Source organism: Pleurodeles waltl, chromosome 10, assembly GCF_031143425.1.
Source record: "Pleurodeles waltl isolate 20211129_DDA chromosome 10, aPleWal1.hap1.20221129, whole genome shotgun sequence".
NCBI lineage: Eukaryota > Metazoa > Chordata > Amphibia > Caudata > Salamandridae > Pleurodeles > Pleurodeles waltl.
The window spans coordinates 89954183-89976996 of NC_090449.1; the positions used below are offsets into that span (position 1 = coordinate 89954183).

General features: G+C 46.4%; 1 protein-coding gene across 3 annotated transcripts in view; it reads left to right on the plus strand.

Moving 5' to 3' along the window:
• The window catches only part of TRRAP (transformation/transcription domain associated protein), a 1102174-nt gene that overhangs the window by 692728 nt on the left and 386632 nt on the right, over window positions 1-22814 (plus strand). For all 3 annotated transcript variants that reach the window (XM_069209830.1, XM_069209829.1, XM_069209828.1), the window contains one exon: window positions 2954-3112. In XM_069209830.1, coding sequence (XP_069065931.1) covers window positions 2954-3112 — 159 coding nt within the window. The remainder of the gene's footprint in view (window positions 1-2953; window positions 3113-22814) is intronic.

Consider the following 22814-nt stretch of genomic DNA (forward strand, 5'->3'; position numbering starts at 1 on the left):
AGATGGAGGATTCCCCCAATAGGATTAGGGATGTGACCCCCTCCCCTTGGGAGGAGGCACAAAGAGGGTGTACTCACCCTCAGGGCTAGTAGCCATTGGCTACTAACCCCCCAGACCTAAACACGCCCTTAAATTTAGTATTTAAGGGCTCTCCCTGAACCTAGAAACTAGATTCCTGCAACAACAAGAAGGACTGCCTAGCTGAAAACCCCTGCAGAGGAAGACCAGAAGACAACAACTGCCTTGGCTCCAGAAACTCACCGGCCTGTCTCCTGCCTTCCAAAGAACTCTGCTCCAGCGACGCCTTCCAAAGGGACCAGCGACCTCTGAATCCTCTGAGGACTGCCCTGCTTCGACGACGACAAGAAACTCCCGAGGCAGCGGACCTGCTCCAAAAAGACTGCAACTTTATCCAAAGGAGCAGCTTTAAAGAACCCTGCAATCTCCCCGCAAGAAGCGTGAGACTTGCAACACTGCACCCGGCGACCCCGACTCGGCTGGTGGAGAACCAACACCTCAGGGAGGACCCCCGGACTACTCTACGACTGTGAGTACCAAAACCTGTCCCCCCTGAGCCCCCACAGCGCCGCCTGCAGAGGGAATCCCGAGGCTTCCCCTGACCGCGACTCTCTGAAACCTAAGTCCCGACGCCTGGAAAAGACCCTGCACCCGCAGCCCCCAGGACCTGAAGGACCGGACTTTCACTGCAGAAGTGACCCCCAGGAGTCCCTCTCCCTTGCCCAAGTGGAGGTTTCCCCGAGGAAGCCCCCCCTTGCCTGCCTGCAGCGCTGAAGAGATCCCTTGATCTCTCATTGACTTCCATTGCGAACCTGACGCTTGTTCTAACACTGCACCCGGCCGCCCCCACGCCGCTGAGGGTGAAATTTCTGTGTGGGCTTGTGTCCCCCCCGGTGCCCTACAAAAACCCCCTGGTCTGCCCTCCGAAGACGCGGGTACTTACCTGCTGGCAGACTGGAACCGGGGCACCCCCTTCTCTCCATTGAAGCCTATGCGTTTTCGGCACCACTTTGAACTCTGCACCTGACCGGCCCTGAGCTGCTGGTGTGGTAACTTTGGGGTTGCTCTGAACCCCCAACGGTGGGCTACCTTGGACCAAGAACTGAACCCTGTAAGTGTCGTACTTACCTGGTAAAACTAACAAAAACTTACCTCCCCAGGAACTGTGAAAATTGCACTGTGTCCACTTTTAAAATAGCTATTTGTGAATAACTTGAAAAGTATACATGCAATTGAAATGATTCAAAGGTCCTAATGTACTTACCTGCAATACCTTTCAAACAAGATATTACATGTTAAATTTGAACCTGTGGTTCTTAAAATAAACTAAGAAAATATATTTTTCTATACAAAACCTATTGGCTGGATTTGTCTCTGAGTGTGTGTACCTCATTTATTGCCTATGTGTATGTACAACAAATGCTTAACACTACTCCTTGGATAAGCCTACTGCTCGACCACACTACCACAAAATAGAGCATTAGTATTATCTCTTTTTACCACTATTTTACCTCTAAGGGGAACCCTTGGACTCTGTGCATGCTATTCCTTACTTTGAAATAGCACATACAGAGCCAACTTCCTACAGTCCATCACTTGTTCTTTTTGCATTTATTGGGCTTCTTTGAAGACCCCTACCTTGGAATGCAGACTCCCACCCCCCAGGCCATCCTGTTGGATGCCTGCCAGAACACTGTTAGTTTCTGTCCGCCCAAATGCAAAGGCTTTCACCACTGGGTGTCAGAAACGTGTCTGGTGGAGGCAGGCCAGCTAGAAGTAGTCAGCCAGCACAATGGAAAATAGTATGTTTCTCTGGGGGTACCTGTAACCTGCCCTCTGGGTGCATATATTAATAAATCCATCACTGACAACAGTGAGGGTTTATTGATACCAAATGTTTGATACCAAACATCCCTATTTTCAGTGAAGTCATAATGTGGCTGGGAAACTCGTATTGACCAGTGTCCAGCACACATACTTAAAATGTCTTCCCTGTTCGCCCACTATGTCTGAGAATCTACATAGACATAGCAGGAGCATATTGCTCTTGCAGATATATACTCAGATGTAATATAATGCGCTCTGCCTTAGGACTTTTAGGCCTGCTGTATGGGTGACTTACATATATTGCATGCAGTGTTTAATGGATATGGCACACAGGATGTGTGTCATGTCATGTTTCCACTTTTAGCTGCACCAAGATACTCAGCCTGAATGTGCTAGGTGAGAGGTCCCTGAGGTTGGCACAATACATGCTGCAGCCCTTGGGGGACCCTTTCTGGTACTCGGGTACCAGGGATACCATTTACTAGGGACTTATAGGGGGTGACACAGGTATTGCCAATTGGGGAACAATTGCACAGTTTTAGGGAAAGATATCTGGCACTGGGGACCTGGGTAGCAGTGGGTTTGCAGTCATTAAATCCTCTCTTGTGGTCATACAACATAGAGCACCTGAAACAAATTGCGTTTGCAGTGTTTATTTCATTTCCCCATTGTTCTTTACACTGTTGACTGTTTTGTCATTGACAGCTAGTGCTACAAAACTGATTGGTGAGCGCAAGATGAAGAAATGCAGTATGTTACTTATAATTTGTAAAAATGGCAACATGTCTTCCTACCACTACTCTCAAATTTCTTGTTCTGTCTTCGTGTGTTAAGTGAACTTGTCCATGTAATCTGATTTCTACATAGATTGAGTATATGTAAAACACTACAAGCCTCTTATTGATAAGCAACAAAAATATTTGTTATATCATATTTGAATACTACTGAGCACAGTCCACTTTCCAGGTATTTTAAGTGCTGATGTTTATAAACAATTTCAAATACATTTATAGATGCACTTTTTTGTGGTTAAGCCATACTGATGTTGTTAGTACTCCACCAATACTAACAATATAATAAAACAAACTCTATTAATTGTTTTATACAGGTTTATTACCCAGTACGTCACCATTTGGTGCAGCATATGGTCAGTGCAATGCAGAGATTGGGCTTTACCCCTAGTGTCACCATTGAACAAAGAAAACTGGCTGTTGACTTGGCTGAAGTGGTTATTAAATGGGAATTACAAAGAATCAAAGATCAACAGGTATGTGCAAATTCAAGATATGGAGTTGATGGAAATTCAGTTATAAAGGAAGAAGAGACTATGGGTTAAAGGATGTTGCACTGAAAATCATAAGGCACCTGTTGAAGTGTAATATAGCATGTGTAGTGTAGCGCACTTAATATAGAATGTGGGTTGCATGTGGAATAGTTGCGGATGGTTTCTGGCCATGCGCTTCTATGAGCTGTGATTGTATTGTGATCGTTTTGTGATTGCAGAATTTTAATCTGATCTCTGACTGGTGGCAGTTGGAGAGATTTCAATCCTGCTAGTCTTACCTTGGTGGGTACTGCTTCATCTTAAATAAAGTAAAGGCTAATTCATTTTTTCTGACTCCTGGCATCATCTTTATGATTACAACAAACTTGTGACAAGGTAAACCAGAGCAATTCCTCAGAAGCAAGTATTCTACAGGAAAAAGAGCCCACAGAGAAGAAGACCCAACTGAGAAGAACGTGCAAGTTGTGGTAGGCGTAACGGCGGGTACCTGGAAGTCTGTATGAAGCTCCCTTTGGCTGTAGCACCTCTGTGAGAGTCACGAGTGTGTTGGCGCAGGTGATGTCTGCGCATTGGGTGAAACAGATACTTCTTGGATACATTGGTGAGTGTGATGTCCGAGGAGAAAGGCCTGGCCTGAGCTGCACGTTTCTTTCTGCCGTTCCGTTGAAACAAGCTACGTCACCCCGTTCAGCGCATACGTGGCCATCTTGGGTGTAGCTGTTGTCATGTTGTTCACATCTCGGTGCACACCAGTGTTTCTGAACGTTGGCATGTACAGCATCAAAGTGGTCATTCTCAACTAGGAAACTAAAGCTTTCGTTACAACGTGACATAGATAACACAACAGCTATGTCTTCTGGATCGGAGCTAAAATCTGTGCTATAAAAGTGTGTTGTTGTATGGAGGAATAGAAATTAAATGTATTGAGTGAAAGTAGACAGTAAAGAAGGTTAATATTTTCTTGAACTGTCATTTCGTGTTCATTTTATGGTAATAATTTAGGCTTTAGTTAGTATTTTATAGTAAATAGTTACGTTTGATATTTATCAGTTTTACCTTATCGACAAATTTTGAGTGAAACTATGGCTTCCAGTGGAACTATTCAGCCTCCTTTATTTAACCAATTTATGAAAACCTGTATGCAAATGGGCACACTGTTGCATAATTTCCGAAAATTACTTGATGCCATTAATTATGCACCTGCAAGAAAAGCTCCATATTGTTTTTGTTTAGGAGCAGAAGGTCGAAAGATACTTGACCTCATACCTGTTTTACAAGCTCCTAGTGGTGTTTTTTCTGGTGTTGCAAATGTGTGAAATGTTTATGCTGAAGGAAAAAAATGCTTAGCTCTCAATTTTACTGAGGAGACGAGTATTGTGTTGGAAAGATTTAATTTTGATTCAAGAAAATAATCATCATCTGAATATACTGAACAATATGTAGTTGCTTTAAGGACTTTAGCATCTTTTTGTTCTTTTGACAATGTTGATCAGTACATAAAGGATCAAGTTGTGTTGAAATATGCATCAAAAAAGGTTCAAGAATATTTACTATGCTGCACTAATCTTCTTTGGAAGAAGCCATTAAAATTGCAAAAGGTATTGAGAGTGAGAGAATCCATCAACAGAAAAAGGCGGCCTTTGTGCACTCAAAGAAGATAGAGACTATGTAAAGTGTTGCATCCAATCGCACTACTTCATGTTGTAGGTGTGGCTCTGTTGCATTTAGGTAATTTTACTAACTGTCTTGTGCTAGGAAATAAAAGTAATAAATGTAAAAACATGTGACATTTTATGAGGGTATTTAAGGCTCATAGCTTAACTCCTATGAAAGTTAACAGCATGCTGGACAGTAACGAGCAAGTTATTGGAGAAAAACCTGACTACATAGTACTTATGGTGGACTTCGTAAACGAACATGGTGTTACAGCTACTAAACATGGTCCTTTCTCTGAAGTGAGAATTGGCAGTGTAAAATGAACTATAATGGTGGATTCAGGGTCGCCAGTCACAATGATTTCTGAGTTCACTTGAAAAACAACTATGGGCTGATGGCAAAATAAAATCACCTGATATCAGGGCCATAGCATATGGTGATTCAGAAATTGAAACAATGGTCTTTTTGGAGGATGTTCTGGAGCTTTCTGAAAAACACAGTTACACCATAGTTTATGTTGCTGTAAAATGGCCTGACATATTGAGTTGGGTAGATCAAGGAGGGATTGTATTAAAATCTGGCATAGCAACACCTGTTTTATCCGTCAATAAAATATCACAAGACTTAGAGGATATTCAAAAAGAAATAACCTGAAGTACTGTGCAATAAAATAGGTACTGTCAAAGAATTCGAGCAGGAGATTATTTTAAAAGAAGGAGCTATTCCAGCCGCCCATAACGTCAGAGACGAACCACTGAGCATGAGATTTGATCTAGAAAAACATTTACAGGAGTAAGTTGATGCTCCAGTGACTGAAGCTCTAAACGCATTTGAATTGATCAGTGCTATTGTTACTGCAAAGAAGAAAGGGGTTGGCATTAGGTTTTCTGCTGATTCGAGACAACTGAACAAAAATATTGTTGTGGGGTGCCATCCCCTGCCAAAAATACAGGAATTGTTGTCCATTATTGGTGAGGCGAAGTATTTTAGTAAAATTGATCTTAGAGCCACATATCATCAATGGCTGTTGGAAAGAAATTCTTAGCTGCTCACTTCCTTCATAACACTGTTTGGAGTTTTTAAGTATGTAAGGTTGCCATTCGTACTAGCTTTAGCCGATAGTGTATTTAAAAAAAACTGATGTATCATTTATTCAAAGACCTAACCAGAGTCATAGCTTTTCAGGACGACTTGCTGGTCTTTGTAAAATCTATTAAGGAGCATAATGATATTTTGGATAAAGTGTTTACCATTCTCAGGGAAAGTAGCATGACAGGTTCATTAGATATGTGGCAGTTTCTAACTGAAGCAGCTGATTATTTGAGCTACAGGATTTCTTCCAAGGGCATTCAACCCAAAGCCGACCTTCTGGAAGCTTTTAGAGATGCCCCTAACACTTACGATAAGGACGAACTGTGATCATTCATTTGCGTAAGTGATTATCACTCCAGGTTCGTTCAGGGATATACCACCTTAATGGAACCAATTAAAAAATGCTTAGAAAGAATGCAGCATTTGCATTGGGGTAACAAGGAACAGCAAGTCTTCCAGAATATCAAACATATCTTATTAATATTTCCTGTTCTGAAGACATTTCTCAGTGGATTGAAGTGCATTGCAGTTTACACTAGTGCAATAGGACTCGGTGCTGTATTATGGCAAAAAGTTAGTGGGCAGGAACTAAGTGGCATTTGCAGCTAGAAATTTAAAAGAAGCTAGGAAAAAATACAGCACTATAGAAAGAGAAACATTAGCCTGTGCTTTGGCAGGATAAAGAGGTTAATCAAATGATGGGAACATGTAGAGAGTGTATTTTATCTAACATACACTGGAAAATGAAAGATACCCCATTAGTGGCGGTACCTTTTCCCAAAAGAGCTTGGGGAGAAAAATTGCACTAGATTTTGTAGGGCTGATTAATGCTGTACAACAGGATCCTCAATTACATGATCATAGCAATAGACTATTATTTAAAATTGATTTATTATGAGTTTATTCAAGAAATAAGTACCATCACAGCCATACGTTTTTTGTCCAGGATATTTTCTATTGAAGGTTTGCCAGCTGAATGAGTCAAGAACAAAGGTGTGCAACTTGTGTCTGACAAAATGGCAAACAATTTAAAACTGAGGGATGTGAAGCATTATACTGTAACTTTGTGACAGTGCACAAACCAATGGTGCTGTGGAAAGGGAAAATAGAATTCTCTAGGAGGGGATTCAGACTGCTCTGACTTGTGGTAAGGATGTTGTGGAGTTCTTGAGAGAATATATATGGATGAGTCATATTAGTCCATACTCTGTAACAGGGATTTTGCCTTTCGAATTAAGAGGGATGTGTAGCAGACCCAAGTTGGTTACAGGATGATTGACTGAGAAAAATGTTGGTGGTTATGACAGGAGAATAGATGAGAATAAATTGAGAGAAAGGGTGAATCAGACCCAGGAGAAAATTATAGAGAATGATAAATTGCACAAAGTTTAGGAATTCAATGTTAGTATTGGTTCCTGGATGGTGATTAAGAAATATGAGATGCAAGATATTTAAAACAGATTTCAATTTTCTAGGCCTGCTCAGAGTAATGCAGTTTTAATGCACAGTTGTTAAATTCGTTGATGGAAGGTGGTGAGCAAAAAAAAAAAAAAAAAATCTGTTACCATTGAGTGAATAAAAAAAAAAAAAGCAGTAGTGGAAAGAAATCTGTGTAATAACAGTACCTTGTTGTGGAGTCATGCCATAGAAACAAAATGTACAAAAAATTACGGAAGGCCAGAGGTTGACTAATCAGAGCAGAAATTCAACATGTGTATTTGTAAAGCATACGTTAACACATGTGTTGTGTGATTACAATGTCATCCATACAGACTGGAACAAAATTATTGTAAGGATTGTAGACTTCAACAGCAACAGTTGATCTTGTGATTCTTTTGGGAGTAGTGAATGACAAAGTTTTACTCAATTGGATCATGCCCAACTTAGTAAATTACACTTTGTTGGTAGTGATCGATGAGCTAGAATGTTACACAATTAATCACACCCAAATCAGAACATTACTCGTTTATCAGCAGGGGAACCAGTTTGTATAAGGGTAAACTATAGGAGCAAAGTAGAAAGTTATTACTAGTGCAATTAGCACAGTCAGTAAGATGTGGGATGATTTAGACTTGAGGTGAAATCACAAATTATCTCCATCTTCTCTACATTGGTATGTAATGAAAATTAAAGTGATTAAGTGATCAGTGTGCAGAAAAGTAGTCCTTATTATCTGAAAGTTGTATTAATTTGATGTAAGTCATTGCACATTTTAAACTAATAGTCTTGGTTTGATCTTGAGGGCTATAAACGGTATCAAAGTATGTATGTGAGAAATTGAGTTGTTGGTTGACTGGGGTGTTATCTGTGTGCAAGCAACAGCCACAATCCCTTGCAGCACAAAAAGTTACTAATTTAACCTGTGCTTAACTTTGGATAGCTTGGCAAAAAATGCTGTCACGCTTAACTTAGAGGCAATGTGTAAAGTATTATGCATCACACAAACAGTAATAAAGTGAAAACACAACACAAGAAAATTCCTACATCAATTAAAAAAATATAGTAAATTTTAATAAATTATTTGACACAAAAGTAACAAAAATCCAAGTAATAGAAACAAAGTCAGTAATTTTTAAATATTTTGGCGAAAATACCACCAAAAAGCACAAAGTGCCAACTATGGATGTCTAGTCGTGCTGGACTGGGTCAAAGTCACACGTTCAGGTTGACCACAAAGGAGTGCAGTTTGGCTGGCCACCAGATTACCTCTTCTGTAGTTTACCTTTTCAGATCAGCGCAAAGAGTCCTGTTCGCAGTGGAGGAGGCTGTAAGGAGCAGGGAGAACATTGCCAAAGGCTGCAGGAGAAAGGCAAAGAGCAGGCCAGGCATCGTGGACGGACATTGCTGTAGCTTCATGCTGCCTGTCCCCATGAGGGGTCGAAGCCGTAGCCTGATGAGGTGGCTGCTGGAGCTCTGCTTTGAATGACATTGCAGACAGCGAGGTCTTGGCGTGAAGAGGCCATTCTCTGTTGCGAAGAGCCCCAAAACTTCCATACATCAACCACACCAAGAGTCCAGGAATGGAGGGGCACCATTTGAGGTTTATGAACTTGCTTCAGCTAGGGCCAGCTTCTGGTGCTGGATGTTGGGGAGTTTTTCGTGCCCCCTGAGGTTCAGATCAAGAGGCCAGCAGACTAGCCCTTGGAGTCACTCTGGTAGCTGTGGGTTCAAGATGAATGTGCAGGTCCAGTTCTCCTCTCCTAGGCAGGAGGGACAGCAGGTCAGCACAGCAGGGTAGCAGTCCTTTCATCACACAGCAGTCCTTCTTCCTGGCAAAGTAGAGTATCCACAGATCCATAAGTATGTTGAAGAATTGATACTCATCTCCGCCCCTCATCCTGTCAGCAGGTGGCCCATTAAGGTACACCTAAGCCCTCTATCGTGTGACTATCTGGGAGTAATTCAGAGTGTCTCGGTTACACCCAGTCATGTGACCAAAGACATGCGGCTAGTATGAAAAGAATATGGGCAGAAAATGCCAACTTTCTAAAAGTGCCATTTTTAAAATTGTAATCACAAAAACGATTTTACCATTAAATAGTGTGATCCATCGGGACTTTTTACTTCAGGAGATCTGAGATTCTAGGTTGGCTATTTGATCAGCAGCTTCACGCAATCACTACAGATCTAAGCATTCTTAAAGAGTATCACCAGAAACTAGCAGATAGTCAAAACCAACAAAGGGACTTTATCTTCTCTGGCCCCTCAACAAGCAGAACATTTCACCTTCATTGCCAAGCTCAAAAAGCAGGTCACACCATTATTTGACTGAGCAGAGGACACTGAAGGGCAAGCACTCCATAGGAACGTATGTATTATTGGCATGCCTCAAAAAAAACAGAGGGTTCCAACTCAACACACTATATCAAGACCTAGCTGAAAATCAGAATGGCGCCCCAGGGTATGTTAGCATTGTTTGTGATTGAAAGGGTGCATGAGTTCCTATGCGTCACCCGTCTCCTAGTGAGTCACCATGCCCCATAGTGGCCCATATGCTTAACTTCAGTTAATGTGAAGTCATCCTTGGGAGCGCCAGAGAGAATGCACCCATAACAATCAACAGTGCACCAGTTTCACTATCTCCAGATTACACACTGGCGATCCAGCATTAGCACTTCTCTTTCCAAGCTGCTAAAAAAAAAAAAAAAAAAACAGATGACAGTGGTGGGGCTAACATATGCGCTCCCCGTCTCATCCAAGTTAAAGGTAATCCACAATCTGCGTGCTTTCTTCTTTGATGCGCCAGAAGCTGCATGGGATTGCCTGGAGGAACAGTTCCCAAACATTCGGAAACTGACATTATCCAGACTACTATTGCACATGTCTTGGTGGTCCTCCTGGCTGTGCAGGTGGGGGGGCTGCCCACCATTGTACCATCTGGGGCAGTGCCTTCCCCTCAGAAGGCCCAGGAGGGCAGGAATGCTTCACTTGCCTTGGCGACCTCAATCAGGAGATAGCAGCCGCCTCCTCGGTCCAGCTCCTTGGCAAACGTTGGCACTGACTGACTCTAGTACAGGTATAGCTTTGTTCCCCTCAGTAACGCCACAAACTGTAGACAACATCTTTTGTCTCCTGTCGATGAATAGTTCTCAGTGTAACACTAACTGACCATTCCACTGTGGTGCTTAATGTTGCTCCCCTCACCATGATTTCATGACTCACTGACGCTATCTGCAGTGCGTACCTCGGGACCTGCCCCCAATATCACTGAAGAGCAGTAGGGGGGGGGGGGGGTTTGTTCACCGATCCTAGAGTCACTTACACAATGTAGGAAAGTCTTTCTTTCTGCCATGGTTGCTCCCATGTATTGCCTGTTGTCAGTGTGCTTAGACTGTTTTCACTGGAATTCCGCTATCCAGGACCCCAGTGACTGCGCTCTCTCCTCCAAATGTGGTTATCTTGGTACTTTTTACACCTCACAATTGGCATAATGGTGAACCGCTGCAAGTCCCTAGTATGTGGTACTGCCCTAGGGGATTGGTACACCAGGGGTCCCCCATAGGCTGCAGCTTCTTATGCCACCTATGGGAGCCCATGCAAACTCTCTCTGCAGGCCTCCCATTTGCAGCATGTGTAAAAAGGTGCATGCGTCATTTCACTGCTGGTCACTACACTAGGTCAGTGTAAGTCACCCCTCTTGTAGGCCCTTCCAGCCCTAAGGGCAGGGTGCAGGTCCCTATGTGTGTGGACACCCCTGCAGGAGCAGAGGTGCCCCTACGAGCTCCAGTTCCAATTCTCTGGAAGCCATTTTAACTATGTACTGGCCATAGGTCAGTACATAGTGGTAACTCTGAATTTAGGCATGTTTGTTATCAAACATGTAGGAATCCTACTTCAATACTGATGCCAATATTGGTGGCATGATCCCATGCACTCTGAGGGCTCCTTAGTAGACACAAGCATTGCTCCTACCAGACTTTCAGGGTCTGTGAGTCCCACGCTGCTCCAACCCCTCAGACAGGATTCTGCACTCCTGCTTGACCAGCTCAAGCAGGGGAAGGCAGAACAAAGGAACTCCTGTGGGAGAGGGGTGCAACCTCCTTTCCTTTGAAAGTAGGTGTTATATGGCTGGGAAGAGGTAGCCTCCCCACACCATCGGTTTTCTTTGAAGTGCACATTTCGTGCCCTTTCTTGCAGTATCTGGTTTGCACCAGTCCAGAGACCCCTGGCCTCTGCTCTGGTGTGAAACTGCACAAAGGAAAGGAGAGTGACCACTTCTTTGTCCATCCCCACCCCAGGAGTGATACCCAGGGCTCCTCCAGGTGGCCACTTGATTCTGCCATCTTGAAAACAAGATGGGCAGAGGCCCATGGGAGCATCTGACTGGGCAGGTTGGGCAGATGAGGTCAGTGACACGCTCTGATATGTGTGTGGCCTGGCCCCTTTTTAGGCTAGTTAGGAATTCCCTTGCCGGTGGGTCCCGAGATTTGGGATGTAAGACTCCACCAGGGCTCCTCTGCAACAAAATCTTCTGCTCCTGGCCACCGGAACTGCTGCTGGACTTCACAGGAACCGAACAAGACTGCAACACAGAGACAACCTCTCCTTGCAACATTGTTTTTGTGGCTCATGTTAGCAACTTGCAGCATTTCCACGGCTGTGCATCCTCTGCGGTCGCAAGACTTCAGCTGCACCAAAGAAGCAAGAAGGAATCTTCTTTGGAGTGAAGGAGTCACTTCCCTGAATCTGCAGGCACCTAAGGCAACAACGTCTGGCTGCTGAGTTCTCCTGTCCTCTGGACCTGCAAGGATTCTCCTACACAGGTGATGGTTCTGAGGAACCCTCTCTGCCATCTATCCAACTTGGGAGACTCCAACAGCTCCAGTTGCATTTGTTTATAGGTGGCCCTCCTGACCCTTCTGCTCTCAGATGACTTGTTAGGGACAGCTCCTAGGTGAATTCAGGGGCTCCTCTGCAGCTCCTGGACTGTGCAGATAGACTTCATCCACCACCGTCGACCCGGATCTTCACCCACAGCCCCCTTCTCTTGCAGGGCCTCGCCATTCAGAATCCATCATTTGGTTCCACTTGCCTGGTCCTGTTGTTGCAATATTCCATGTATGAGTCCCCATGTTAGTCCATTGGACATCCAGGCAACTTACCTCTGATCTCCTGATCGCTGGGGGTCTTCTAGATACTTACCTCTTGGGGTTCCACTCTCTCAGCCCTTGGCTAACTACTCCATATCCTTTGGTGGGGGACCCATTCTTGCATTCCACTTTTTTAGTATATAGTTTGACCCCCCCCCCTCATTGTCCTCTATTTTAGGATATTTCCTAATACATACCTGTGTATATTTTGTGTGTATTTACCTCCAGAAGGAGGTTTGCTTATAGTAATCTAGTTTAGTGTTCCTTTAATAAAATACCTTTATTTACAGTGTCTCAGTCCATTCTTGGACATTGTAAGTGCAGTGTAGCCGTACTGAGTATATGTTTTGGAATTTTTTCATTACGAACTCCACAGTTCCATAATGGCTACACTGAATACTGGGAAGTTTGGTATCAAACGTCTCAGCACAATAAACCCACACTGATTTATTGAAAAATGCACACGGAGGGCATCTTAGAGAAGCCTCCTGCATGCCAACCCAACTGCTAGTGCTAGGCTGACCAGTCTCTGCCAGCCTGCCACTTCCAGACTAGTTTCTGGCCACATGGGGTGAGTACCTTTGTGTACTCTGTGACCAGGAACAAAGCCTGTCCTGGGTGGAGGTGCTTCACACCTCCCCCTGCAGGAACTGTAACACCTGGCGGTGAGCCTCAAAGGCTCAAGCCTGGTGTTAAAACGCCCCAGCTAGTGGAGAGGACTGCCCCAAGGACACAGCCCCCACATTTGGTGGCAAGTCCAGAGGAGTTAATGAGAAAAAAGGAGGAGTCACCCACTAGCCAGGACAGCCCCTAAGGTGTCCAGGGCTGAGGTGACCCCTTCCATAGAAAATCCTCCATCTTGGCATGGAGGATTTAACCCAGTAGGATTAGGGATGTGCCCCCCTCCCCAAAGACAGGAGGCACAAGGAGGGTGTAGCCACCCTCAGGGACAGTAGCCATTGGCTACTGCCCTTCAGCCCTAAACACACCCCTAAATCTAGTATTTAGGGGCAACCCTGAACCCAGAAAATCAGACTCCTGATGACCTAACAAGGACTGCTGACCTGGAAACCCCACAAAGAAGGAGACAACAACTGCTTTGGCCCCAGCCCTACCGGCCTGTCTCCAGATTAAAAGAACCTGCAACAGCTACGCATTTTGCGGGCCAAGCAACCTCTGCCGACTCGGAGCACTGCCCTGCAATTCCAAAGGACCAAGAAACTACAGTGGACAGCAGCTCTGTCCAAAGCAACAAGAAGAAACCAACTTTAAAAGGACTCTCACCTCACTCCTGAAGCATGAGTCACCACCACTCTGCACCCAATGCCCCCGCCCCGTGTGAGAGGTCTGTGGTCAGTTTGAACTATAAAGTGAGCACCAAACAGGTACGGTCCCAACTTTTTCAGTGACCAAACCACAGCAAAGGCCTCCCTCTCAATGACACTCCAACGCTGCTCCCTGTGGAGTAACCTCCTGCTAATAAAAGTAACAGGCTGGTCAAGGCCATCATCATTGGTTTGGGATAGGACTGCTCCTATCCCATGTTCAGAGGCATCTGTCTGCACAATTAATTGCTTAGAATAATCTGGAGCTTTCATAACTGGTGCTGAGCACATAGCTTCTTTCAGGGTGTCAAATGCCTTTTGACAATCCAAGGTCCAGTTAACCTTGTTGGGCATCTTTTTGGAGGTAAGTTCTGTGAGGGGAGTGTAGGAAGTTGGCTCTGTATGTGCTATTTCAAAGTAAGGAATAGCATGCACAGAGTCCAAGGGTTCCCCTTAGAGGTAAAATAGTGGTAAAAATAGATAATACTAATGCTCTATTTTGTGGTAGTGTGGTCGAGCAGTAGGCTTATCCAAGGAGTAGTGTTAAGCATTTGTTGTACATACACATAGACAATAAATGAGGTACACACACTCAGAGACAAATCCAGCCAATAGGTTTTTATATAGAAAAATATCTTTTCTTAGTTTATTTTAAGAACCACAGGTTCAAATTCTACATGTAATATCTCATTCGAAAGGTATTGCAGGTAAGTACTTTAGGAACTTCAAATCATAAAAATTGCATGTATACTTTTCAAGTTATTGACAAATAGCTGTTTTAAAAGTGGACACTTAGTGCAATTTTCACAGTTCCTAGGGGAGGTAAGTATTTGTTAGGTTAACCAGGTAAGTAAGACACTTACAGGGCTTAGTTCTTGGTCCAAGGTAGCCCACCGTTGGGGGTTCAGAGCAACCCCAAAGTCACCACACCAGCAGCTCAGGGCCGGTCAGGTGCAGAGTTCAAAGTGGTGCCCAAAACACATAGGCTAGAATGGAGAGAAGGGGGTGCCCCGGTTCCGGTCTGCTTGCAGGTAAGTACCCGCGTCTTCGGAGGGCAGACCAGGGGGGTTTTGTAGGGCACCGGGGGGGACACAAGTCCACACAGAAATTTCACCCTCAGCAGCTCGGGGGCGGCCGGGTGCGGTGTAGAAACAAGCGTCGGGTTTTCAATGTTAGTCTATGAGAGATCTCGGGATCTCTTCAGCGCTGCAGGCAGGCAAGGGGGGGATTCCTCGGGGAAACCTCCACTTGGACAAGGGAGAGGGACTCCTGGGGGTCACTTCTCCAGTGAAAGTCCGGTCCTTCAGGTCCTGGGGGCTGCGGGTGCAGGGTCTCTCCCAGGCGTCGGGACTTTAGGTTCAAAGAGTCGCGGTCAGGGGAAGCCTCGGGATTCCCTCTGCAGGCGGCGCTGTGGGGGCTCAGGGGGGACAGGTTTTGGTACTCACAGTATCAGAGTAGTCCTGGGGTCCCTCCTGAGGTGTTGGATCTCCACCAGCCGCGTCGGGGTCGCCGGGTGCAGTGTTGCAAGTCTCACGCTTCTTGCGGGGAGCTTGCAGGGTTCTTTCAAGGCTGCTGGAAACAAAGTTGCAGCCTTTCTTGGAGCAGGTCCGCTGTCCTCGGGAGTTTCTTGTCTTTTCGAAGCAGGGGCAGTCCTCCGAGGATGTCGAGGTCGCTGGTCCCTTTGGAAGGCGTCGCTGGAGCAGGATCTTTGGAAGGCAGGAGACAGGCCGGTGAGTTTCTGGAGCCAAGGCAGTTGTCGTCTTCTGGTCTTCCGCTGCAGGGGTTTTCAGCTGGGCAGTCCTTCTTCTTGTAGTTGCAGGAATCTAATTTTCTAGGGTTCAGGGTAGCCCTCAAATACTAAATTTAAGGGCGTGTTTAGGTCTGGGGGGTTAGTAGCCAATGGCTACTAGCCCGGAGGGTGGGTACACCCTCTTTGTGCCTCCTCCCAAGGGGAGGGGGTCACAATCCTAACCCTATTGGGGGAATCCTCCATCTGCAAGATGGAGGATTTCTAAAAGTTAGAGTCACTTCAGCTCAGGACACCTTAGGGGCTGTCCTGACTGGCCAGTGACTCCTCCTTGTTGCTTTCTTTGTTCCCTCCAGCCTTGCCGCCAAAAGTGGGGGCCGTGGCCGGAGGGGGCGGGCAACTCCACTAAGCTGGAGTGCCCTGCTGGGCTGTGACAAAGGGGGGAGCCTTTGAGGCTCACCGCCAGGTGTCATAGTTCCTGCCTGGGGGAGGTGTTAGCATCTCCACCCAGTGCAGGCTTTGTTACTGGCCTCAGAGTGACAAAGGCACTCTCCCCATGGGGCCAGCAACATGTCTCTAGTGTGGCAGGCTGCTGGAACCAGTCAGCCTACACAGATAGTTGGTTAAGTTTCAGGGGGCACCTCTAAGGTGCCCTCTGTGGTGTATTTTACAATAAAATGTACACTGGCATCAGTGTGCATTTATTGTGCTGAGAAGTTTGATACCAAACTTCCCAGTTTTCAGTGTAGCCATTATGGTGCTGTGGAGTTCGTGTTTGACAGACTCCCAGACCATATACTCTTATGGCTACCCTGCACTTACAATGTCTAAGGTTTTGTTTAGACACTGTAGGGGTACCGTGCTCATGCACTGGTACCCTCACCTATGGTATAGTGCACCCTGCCTTAGGGCTGTAAGGCCTGCTAGAGGGGTGTCTTACCTATACTGCATAGGCAGTGAGAGGCTGGCATGGCACCCTGAGGGGAGTGCCATGTCGACTTACTCGTTTTGTCCTCACTAGCACACACAAGCTGGCAAGCAGTGTGTCTGTGCTGAGTGAGAGGTCTCCAGGGTGGCATAAGACATGCTGCAGCCCTTAGAGACCTTCCTTGGCATCAGGGCCCTTGGTACTAGAAGTACCAGTTACAAGGGACTTATCTGAATGCCAGGGTGTGCCAATTGTGGATACAATGGTACATTTTAGGTGAAGGAACACTGGTGCTGGGGCCTGGTTAGCAGGGTCCCAGCACACTTCTCAGTCAAGTCAGCATCAGTATCAGGCAAAAAGTGGGGGGTAACTGCAACAGGGAGCCATTTCTTTACACAAGCCCCCCCCAGCCCACAGGCCAGGAGACTCAGCCCAAGCTGGGAGAGTCTTCCTAGTCTGTCAGGCGAGGAAGAGTAGGAGAAATAGGCTGGTTAGTTGCAGGGCCTACTCTGCCTTACATCCTTCTGTTCAGGTCATTCCCTTTGGGGAACTGACCTACTTCCACAGTGATAGGACCTAGTCTGAATTGCCTCTTGTCTGCCTCTTCAATGTCTCCACCCATTCTTTCTATTTTGGTCTTAGAGGTATCCACCTCTGCTAACCTTATCTTGACCAGGGTTACCCCTAGCTTACCCAGAGAGGTTACCCAGAGCTGGAGTAACCCCACCATGACCAATAGGGTCAGGGGGCCTAACTTGCTATTTGGCATGGGGTCAGACCACCATGCTAAGGATAGTGCAGCCATAAAGGCTAACACCCAGCAGAGGCCACTGACAGCTGTCAGTGCCCAGAACCACACCTTTAGCTCTTCACCTAAAAGGGAAGGGGCTAAGTTACAGGCTTCTTTGGGTTCAGGTTGCCTGTCTGCTGTATTGGAGTTGGGGGTTACCACATCTTGTAGTAAACACCCTTCTTCCACTCTTTCTTCTGTTAGCTGAGGAGCCACCCACTCAGGTTTAACAGTTGCCTGACTAGCCAGGACTTCTTGTGGGTCAGGTTGGACTTTATCAGGGCCATTTTTGGAGTTCTCCCCTACTGGAGCAGAATCTCCTTGGCTTGCTGTAACCTTGGCTAAAGGTTGTCCACCCTTCCTACTCTGTTTTCTTTTCTTCTTCTTCTGGGGCCTGCTTGCATTTACTGCAGAGGCAGGACTTCCAGAATCCTTGGGAGAGGACTGGCACGGGACCAGTTCCTCTCTTGAGCTCTGACTAACCTCTGGGTAGTCATTTCCAAGGAGACAATCAAGGGGGAGGTCTGTACTGACTACTACCCTTCTCCAGCTAAGAGTGCCACCCACTTCTATGGGCACTAAAGCCACAGGCCTCTTAGTGACCCTGTCTAGGCTAACTCTTACCCTGGCAGTCTCACCTGGGATGTACTGGTTTGAGAGCACCAGCCTGTCATGCACAATAGTGTGACTGGCACAAGTGTCTCTCAGGGCAGTGGTTGGGATTCCATTCACCAGTAGGTGGTGGAAGTGTCTGCTTCCCTCTGGAATCTCCAACTCACCTGTTGGGCCCTGTTTCCAGTTGAAGGCTAGGAAGACCTCCTCATCTGAGGAGTCATCTCCCATGGCTACACTGGTTACCCCTGGAATCTTGTTCTGGGGTTTGTTTTTGGGACAAGAAGTGTCCTTGGTGTGGTGCCCAGACTGTTTACAGTTGTGGCACCATGCCTTAGTGGCATCCCAGTTCTTACCCTGGTACCCACCTTTGTTTTGGGTTGTGTCTTGGGGCCCACCCACCTGTTCTGGTTTTTGGGGGCCTACAGAGGACTCTTTTTCTTTGTTTCTAGTGTCACCCACTTTCTCCTGGGGAGTTTTTGTAACCCCTTTCTTTTGGTCACCCCCAGTGGAAGTTTTGGTTACCCTAGTCTTGACCCAGTGGTCTGCCTTCTTTCCCAATTCTTGGGGAGAAATTGGACCTAGGTCTACCAGATACTGATGCAACTTTTCATTGAAGCAGTTACTTAAAATGTGTTCTTTCATAAACAAATTATAAAGCCCAACATAGTCACACACTTCATTTCCAGTTAACCAACCATCTAGTGTTTTTACTGAGTAGTCTACAAAATCAACCCAGGTCTGGCTCGAGGATTTTTGAGCCCCCCTGAATCTAATTCTATACTCCTCAGTGGAGAATCCAAAGCCCTCAATCAGGGTACCCTTCATGAGGTCATAAGATTCTGCATCTTTTCCAGAGAGTGTGAGGAGTCTATCCCTACACTTTCCAGTGAACATTTCCCAAAGGAGAGCACCCCAGTGAGATCTGTTTACTTTTCTGGTTACACAAGCCCTCTCAAAAGCTGTGAACCATTTGGTGATGTCATCACCATCTTCATATTTTGTTACAATCCCTTTGGGGATTTTTAGGATGTCAGGAGAATCTCTGACCCTATTTAAGTTGCTGCCACCATCGATGGGACCTAGGCCCATCTCTTTTCTTTCCCTTTCTATGACTAGGAGCTGCTTTTCCAAAGCCAATCTTTTGACCATCCTGGCTAACAGGGGGTCATCTTCACTGAGGCTATCCTCAGTGATTTCAGAGGTGTTGGTCTCTCCTGTGAGGGAACCAGCATCTCTGACTATTATTTTAGGAGTCAGGGTTTGAGGGACCCTGTTCTCCCTAGATAGGACTGGTAGGGGGGAATTTTCCTCCAAGTCACTATCCTCTTCCTCTGAGTTGCCACCCTCAGAGGGGTTGGCCTTTTCAAACTCTGCCAAAAGCTCCTGGAGCTGTATTTTGGTAGGTTTGGGGCCCATTGTTATTTTCTTTATTTTACAGAGTGACCTTAGCTCCCTCATCTTAAGATGGAGGTAAGGTGTGGTGTCGAGTTCCACCACAGTCACATCTGTGCTAGACATTTTGCTTCTAAAAGTTGGAATACTTTTTAAGAATCTACAACTGGTTCTAGAATCTAATTCAAACTTTTACAAACTTTTAAACTCTAAAAGAAATGCTAAACAGGATCTAACACAAGGCCCTAGCAGGTCTTTTAAGAATTTAGAAAACTTTTCAAATTGCAAAAATCAATTTCTAATGACAATTTTGGAATTTGTCGTGTGATCAGGTATTGGCTGAGTAGTCCAGCAAATGCAAAGTCTTGTATCCCACCGCTGCCACCAATGTAGGAAGTTGGCTCTGTATGTGCTATTTCAAAGTAAGGAATAGCATGCACAGAGTCCAAGGGTTCCCCTTAGAGGTAAAATAGTGGTAAAAATAGATAATACTAATGCTCTATTTTGTGGTAGTGTGGTCGAGCAGTAGGCTTATCCAAGGAGTAGTGTTAAGCATTTGTTGTACATACACATAGACAATAAATGAGGTACACACACTCAGAGACAAATCCAGCCAATAGGTTTTTATATAGAAAAATATCTTTTCTTAGTTTATTTTAAGAACCACAGGTTCAAATTCTACATGTAATATCTCATTCGAAAGGTATTGCAGGTAAGTACTTTAGGAACTTCAAATCATAAAAATTGCATGTATACTTTTCAAGTTATTGACAAATAGCTGTTTTAAAAGTGGACACTTAGTGCAATTTTCACAGTTCCTAGGGGAGGTAAGTATTTGTTAGGTTAACCAGGTAAGTAAGACACTTACAGGGCTTAGTTCTTGGTCCAAGGTAGCCCACCGTTGGGGGTTCAGAGCAACCCCAAAGTCACCACACCAGCAGCTCAGGGCCGGTCAGGTGCAGAGTTCAAAGTGGTGCCCAAAACACATAGGCTAGAATGGAGAGAAGGGGGTGCCCCGGTTCCGGTCTGCTTGCAGGTAAGTACCCGCGTCTTCGGAGGGCAGACCAGGGGCGTTTTGTAGGGCACCGGGGGGGACACAAGTCCACACAGAAATTTCACCCTCAGCAGCTCGGGGGCGGCCGGGTGCGGTGTAGAAACAAGCGTCGGGTTTTCAATGTTAGTCTATGAGAGATCTCGGGATCTCTTCAGCGCTGCAGGCAGGCAAGGGGGGGATTCCTCGGGGAAACCTCCACTTGGACAAGGGAGAGGGACTCCTGGGGGTCACTTCTCCAGTGAAAGTCCGGTCCTTCAGGTCCTGGGGGCTGCGGGTGCAGGGTCTCTCCCAGGCGTCGGGACTTTAGGTTCAAAGAGTCGCGGTCAGGGGAAGCCTCGGGATTCCCTCTGCAGGCGGCGCTGTGGGGGCTCAGGGGGGACAGGTTTTGGTACTCACAGTATCAGAGTAGTCCTGGGGTCCCTCCTGAGGTGTTGGATCTCCACCAGCCGCGTCGGGGTCGCCGGGTGCAGTGTTGCAAGTCTCACGCTTCTTGCGGGGAGCTTGCAGGGTTCTTTCAAGGCTGCTGGAAACAAAGTTGCAGCCTTTCTTGGAGCAGGTCCGCTGTCCTCGGGAGTTTCTTGTCTTTTCGAAGCAGGGGCAGTCCTCAGAGGATGTCGAGGTCGCTGGTCCCTTTGGAAGGCGTCGCTGGAGCAGGATCTTTGGAAGGCAGGAGACAGGCCGGTGAGTTTCTGGAGCCAAGGCAGTTGTCGTCTTCTGGTCTTCCGCTGCAGGGGTTTTCAGCTGGGCAGTCCTTCTTCTTGTAGTTGCAGGAATCTAATTTTCTAGGGTTCAGGGTAGCCCTTAAATACTAAATTTAAGGGCGTGTTTAGGTCTGGGGGGTTAGTAGCCAATGGCTACTAGCCCGGAGGGTGGGTACACCCTCTTTGTGCCTCCTCCCAAGGGGAGGGGGTCACAATCCTAACCCTATTGGGGGAATCCTCCATCTGCAAGATGGAGGATTTCTAAAAGTTAGAGTCACTTCAGCTCAGGACACCTTAGGGGCTGTCCTGACTGGCCAGTGACTCCTCCTTGTTGCTTTCTTTGTTCCCTCCAGCCTTGCCGCCAAAAGTGGGGGCCGTGGCCGGAGGGGGCGGGCAACTCCACTAAGCTGGAGTGCCCTGCTGGGCTGTGACAAAGGGGGGAGCCTTTGAGGCTCACCGCCAGGTGTCACAGTTCCTGCCTGGGGGAGGTGTTAGCATCTCCACCCAGTGCAGGCTTTGTTACTGGCCTCAGAGTGACAAAGGCACTCTCCCCATGGGGCCAGCAACATGTCTCTAGTGTGGCAGGCTGCTGGAACCAGTCAGCCTACACAGATAGTTGGTTAAGTTTCAGGGGGCACCTCTAAGGTGCCCTCTGTGGTGTATTTTACAATAAAATGTACACTGGCATCAGTGTGCATTTATTGTGCTGAGAAGTTTGATACCAAACTTCCCAGTTTTCAGTGTAGCCATTATGGTGCTGTGGAGTTCGTGTTTGACAGACTCCCAGACCATATACTCTTATGGCTACCCTGCACTTACAATGTCTAAGGTTTTGTTTAGACACTGTAGGGGTACCGTGCTCATGCACTGGTACCCTCACCTATGGTATAGTGCACCCTGCCTTAGGGCTGTAAGGCCTGCTAGAGGGGTGTCTTACCTATACTGCATAGGCAGTGAGAGGCTGGCATGGCACCCTGAGGGGAGTGCCATGTCGACTTACTCGTTTTGTCCTCACTAGCACACACAAGCTGGCAAGCAGTGTGTCTGTGCTGAGTGAGAGGTCTCCAGGGTGGCATAAGACATGCTGCAGCCCTTAGAGACCTTCCTTGGCATCAGGGCCCTTGGTACTAGAAGTACCAGTTACAAGGGACTTATCTGAATGCCAGGGTGTGCCAATTGTGGATACAATGGTACATTTTAGGTGAAGGAACACTGGTGCTGGGGCCTGGTTAGCAGGGTCCCAGCACACTTCTCAGTCAAGTCAGCATCAGTATCAGGCAAAAAGTGGGGGGTAACTGCAACAGGGAGCCATTTCTTTACAGGGAGTCACTATGTATCCCTTCACAAACCTCCTATAATATCCAGTCAAGCCAAGGAATGCCCTGACTTGGGTCTGGGCTTTGGAACTTCCCAGTGCAGAATTGTCTGGATCTTGGGTTGTAATGGCAGCACTTGCCCCAAGTAAATCACTGTACCCTGCCCTATCTGACATTTGGATGCCTTGATAGAGAGGCCTGCTGCTTGCAGGGCCTGCAAAACCTTCTTCAGGTGACCCAGTGATCCTGGCGGTTGGAGCAAAATACAGCAATGTCATCTAGATATGCTGCACTAAAGTACTCCAAGCCAGCAAGGACTTGATTCACCAACCTGTGGAAGGTGGCAGGGGCATCCTTTAAGCCAAAGGGCATAACAGTAAACTGGTAATGCCCACCAGGGTTTGAGTGCTTGTTTCTCTTTTGCTCCAGCTGCCATTTTGATTTGTCAATACCCTGCTGTCAAGTCAAAGGTACTTAA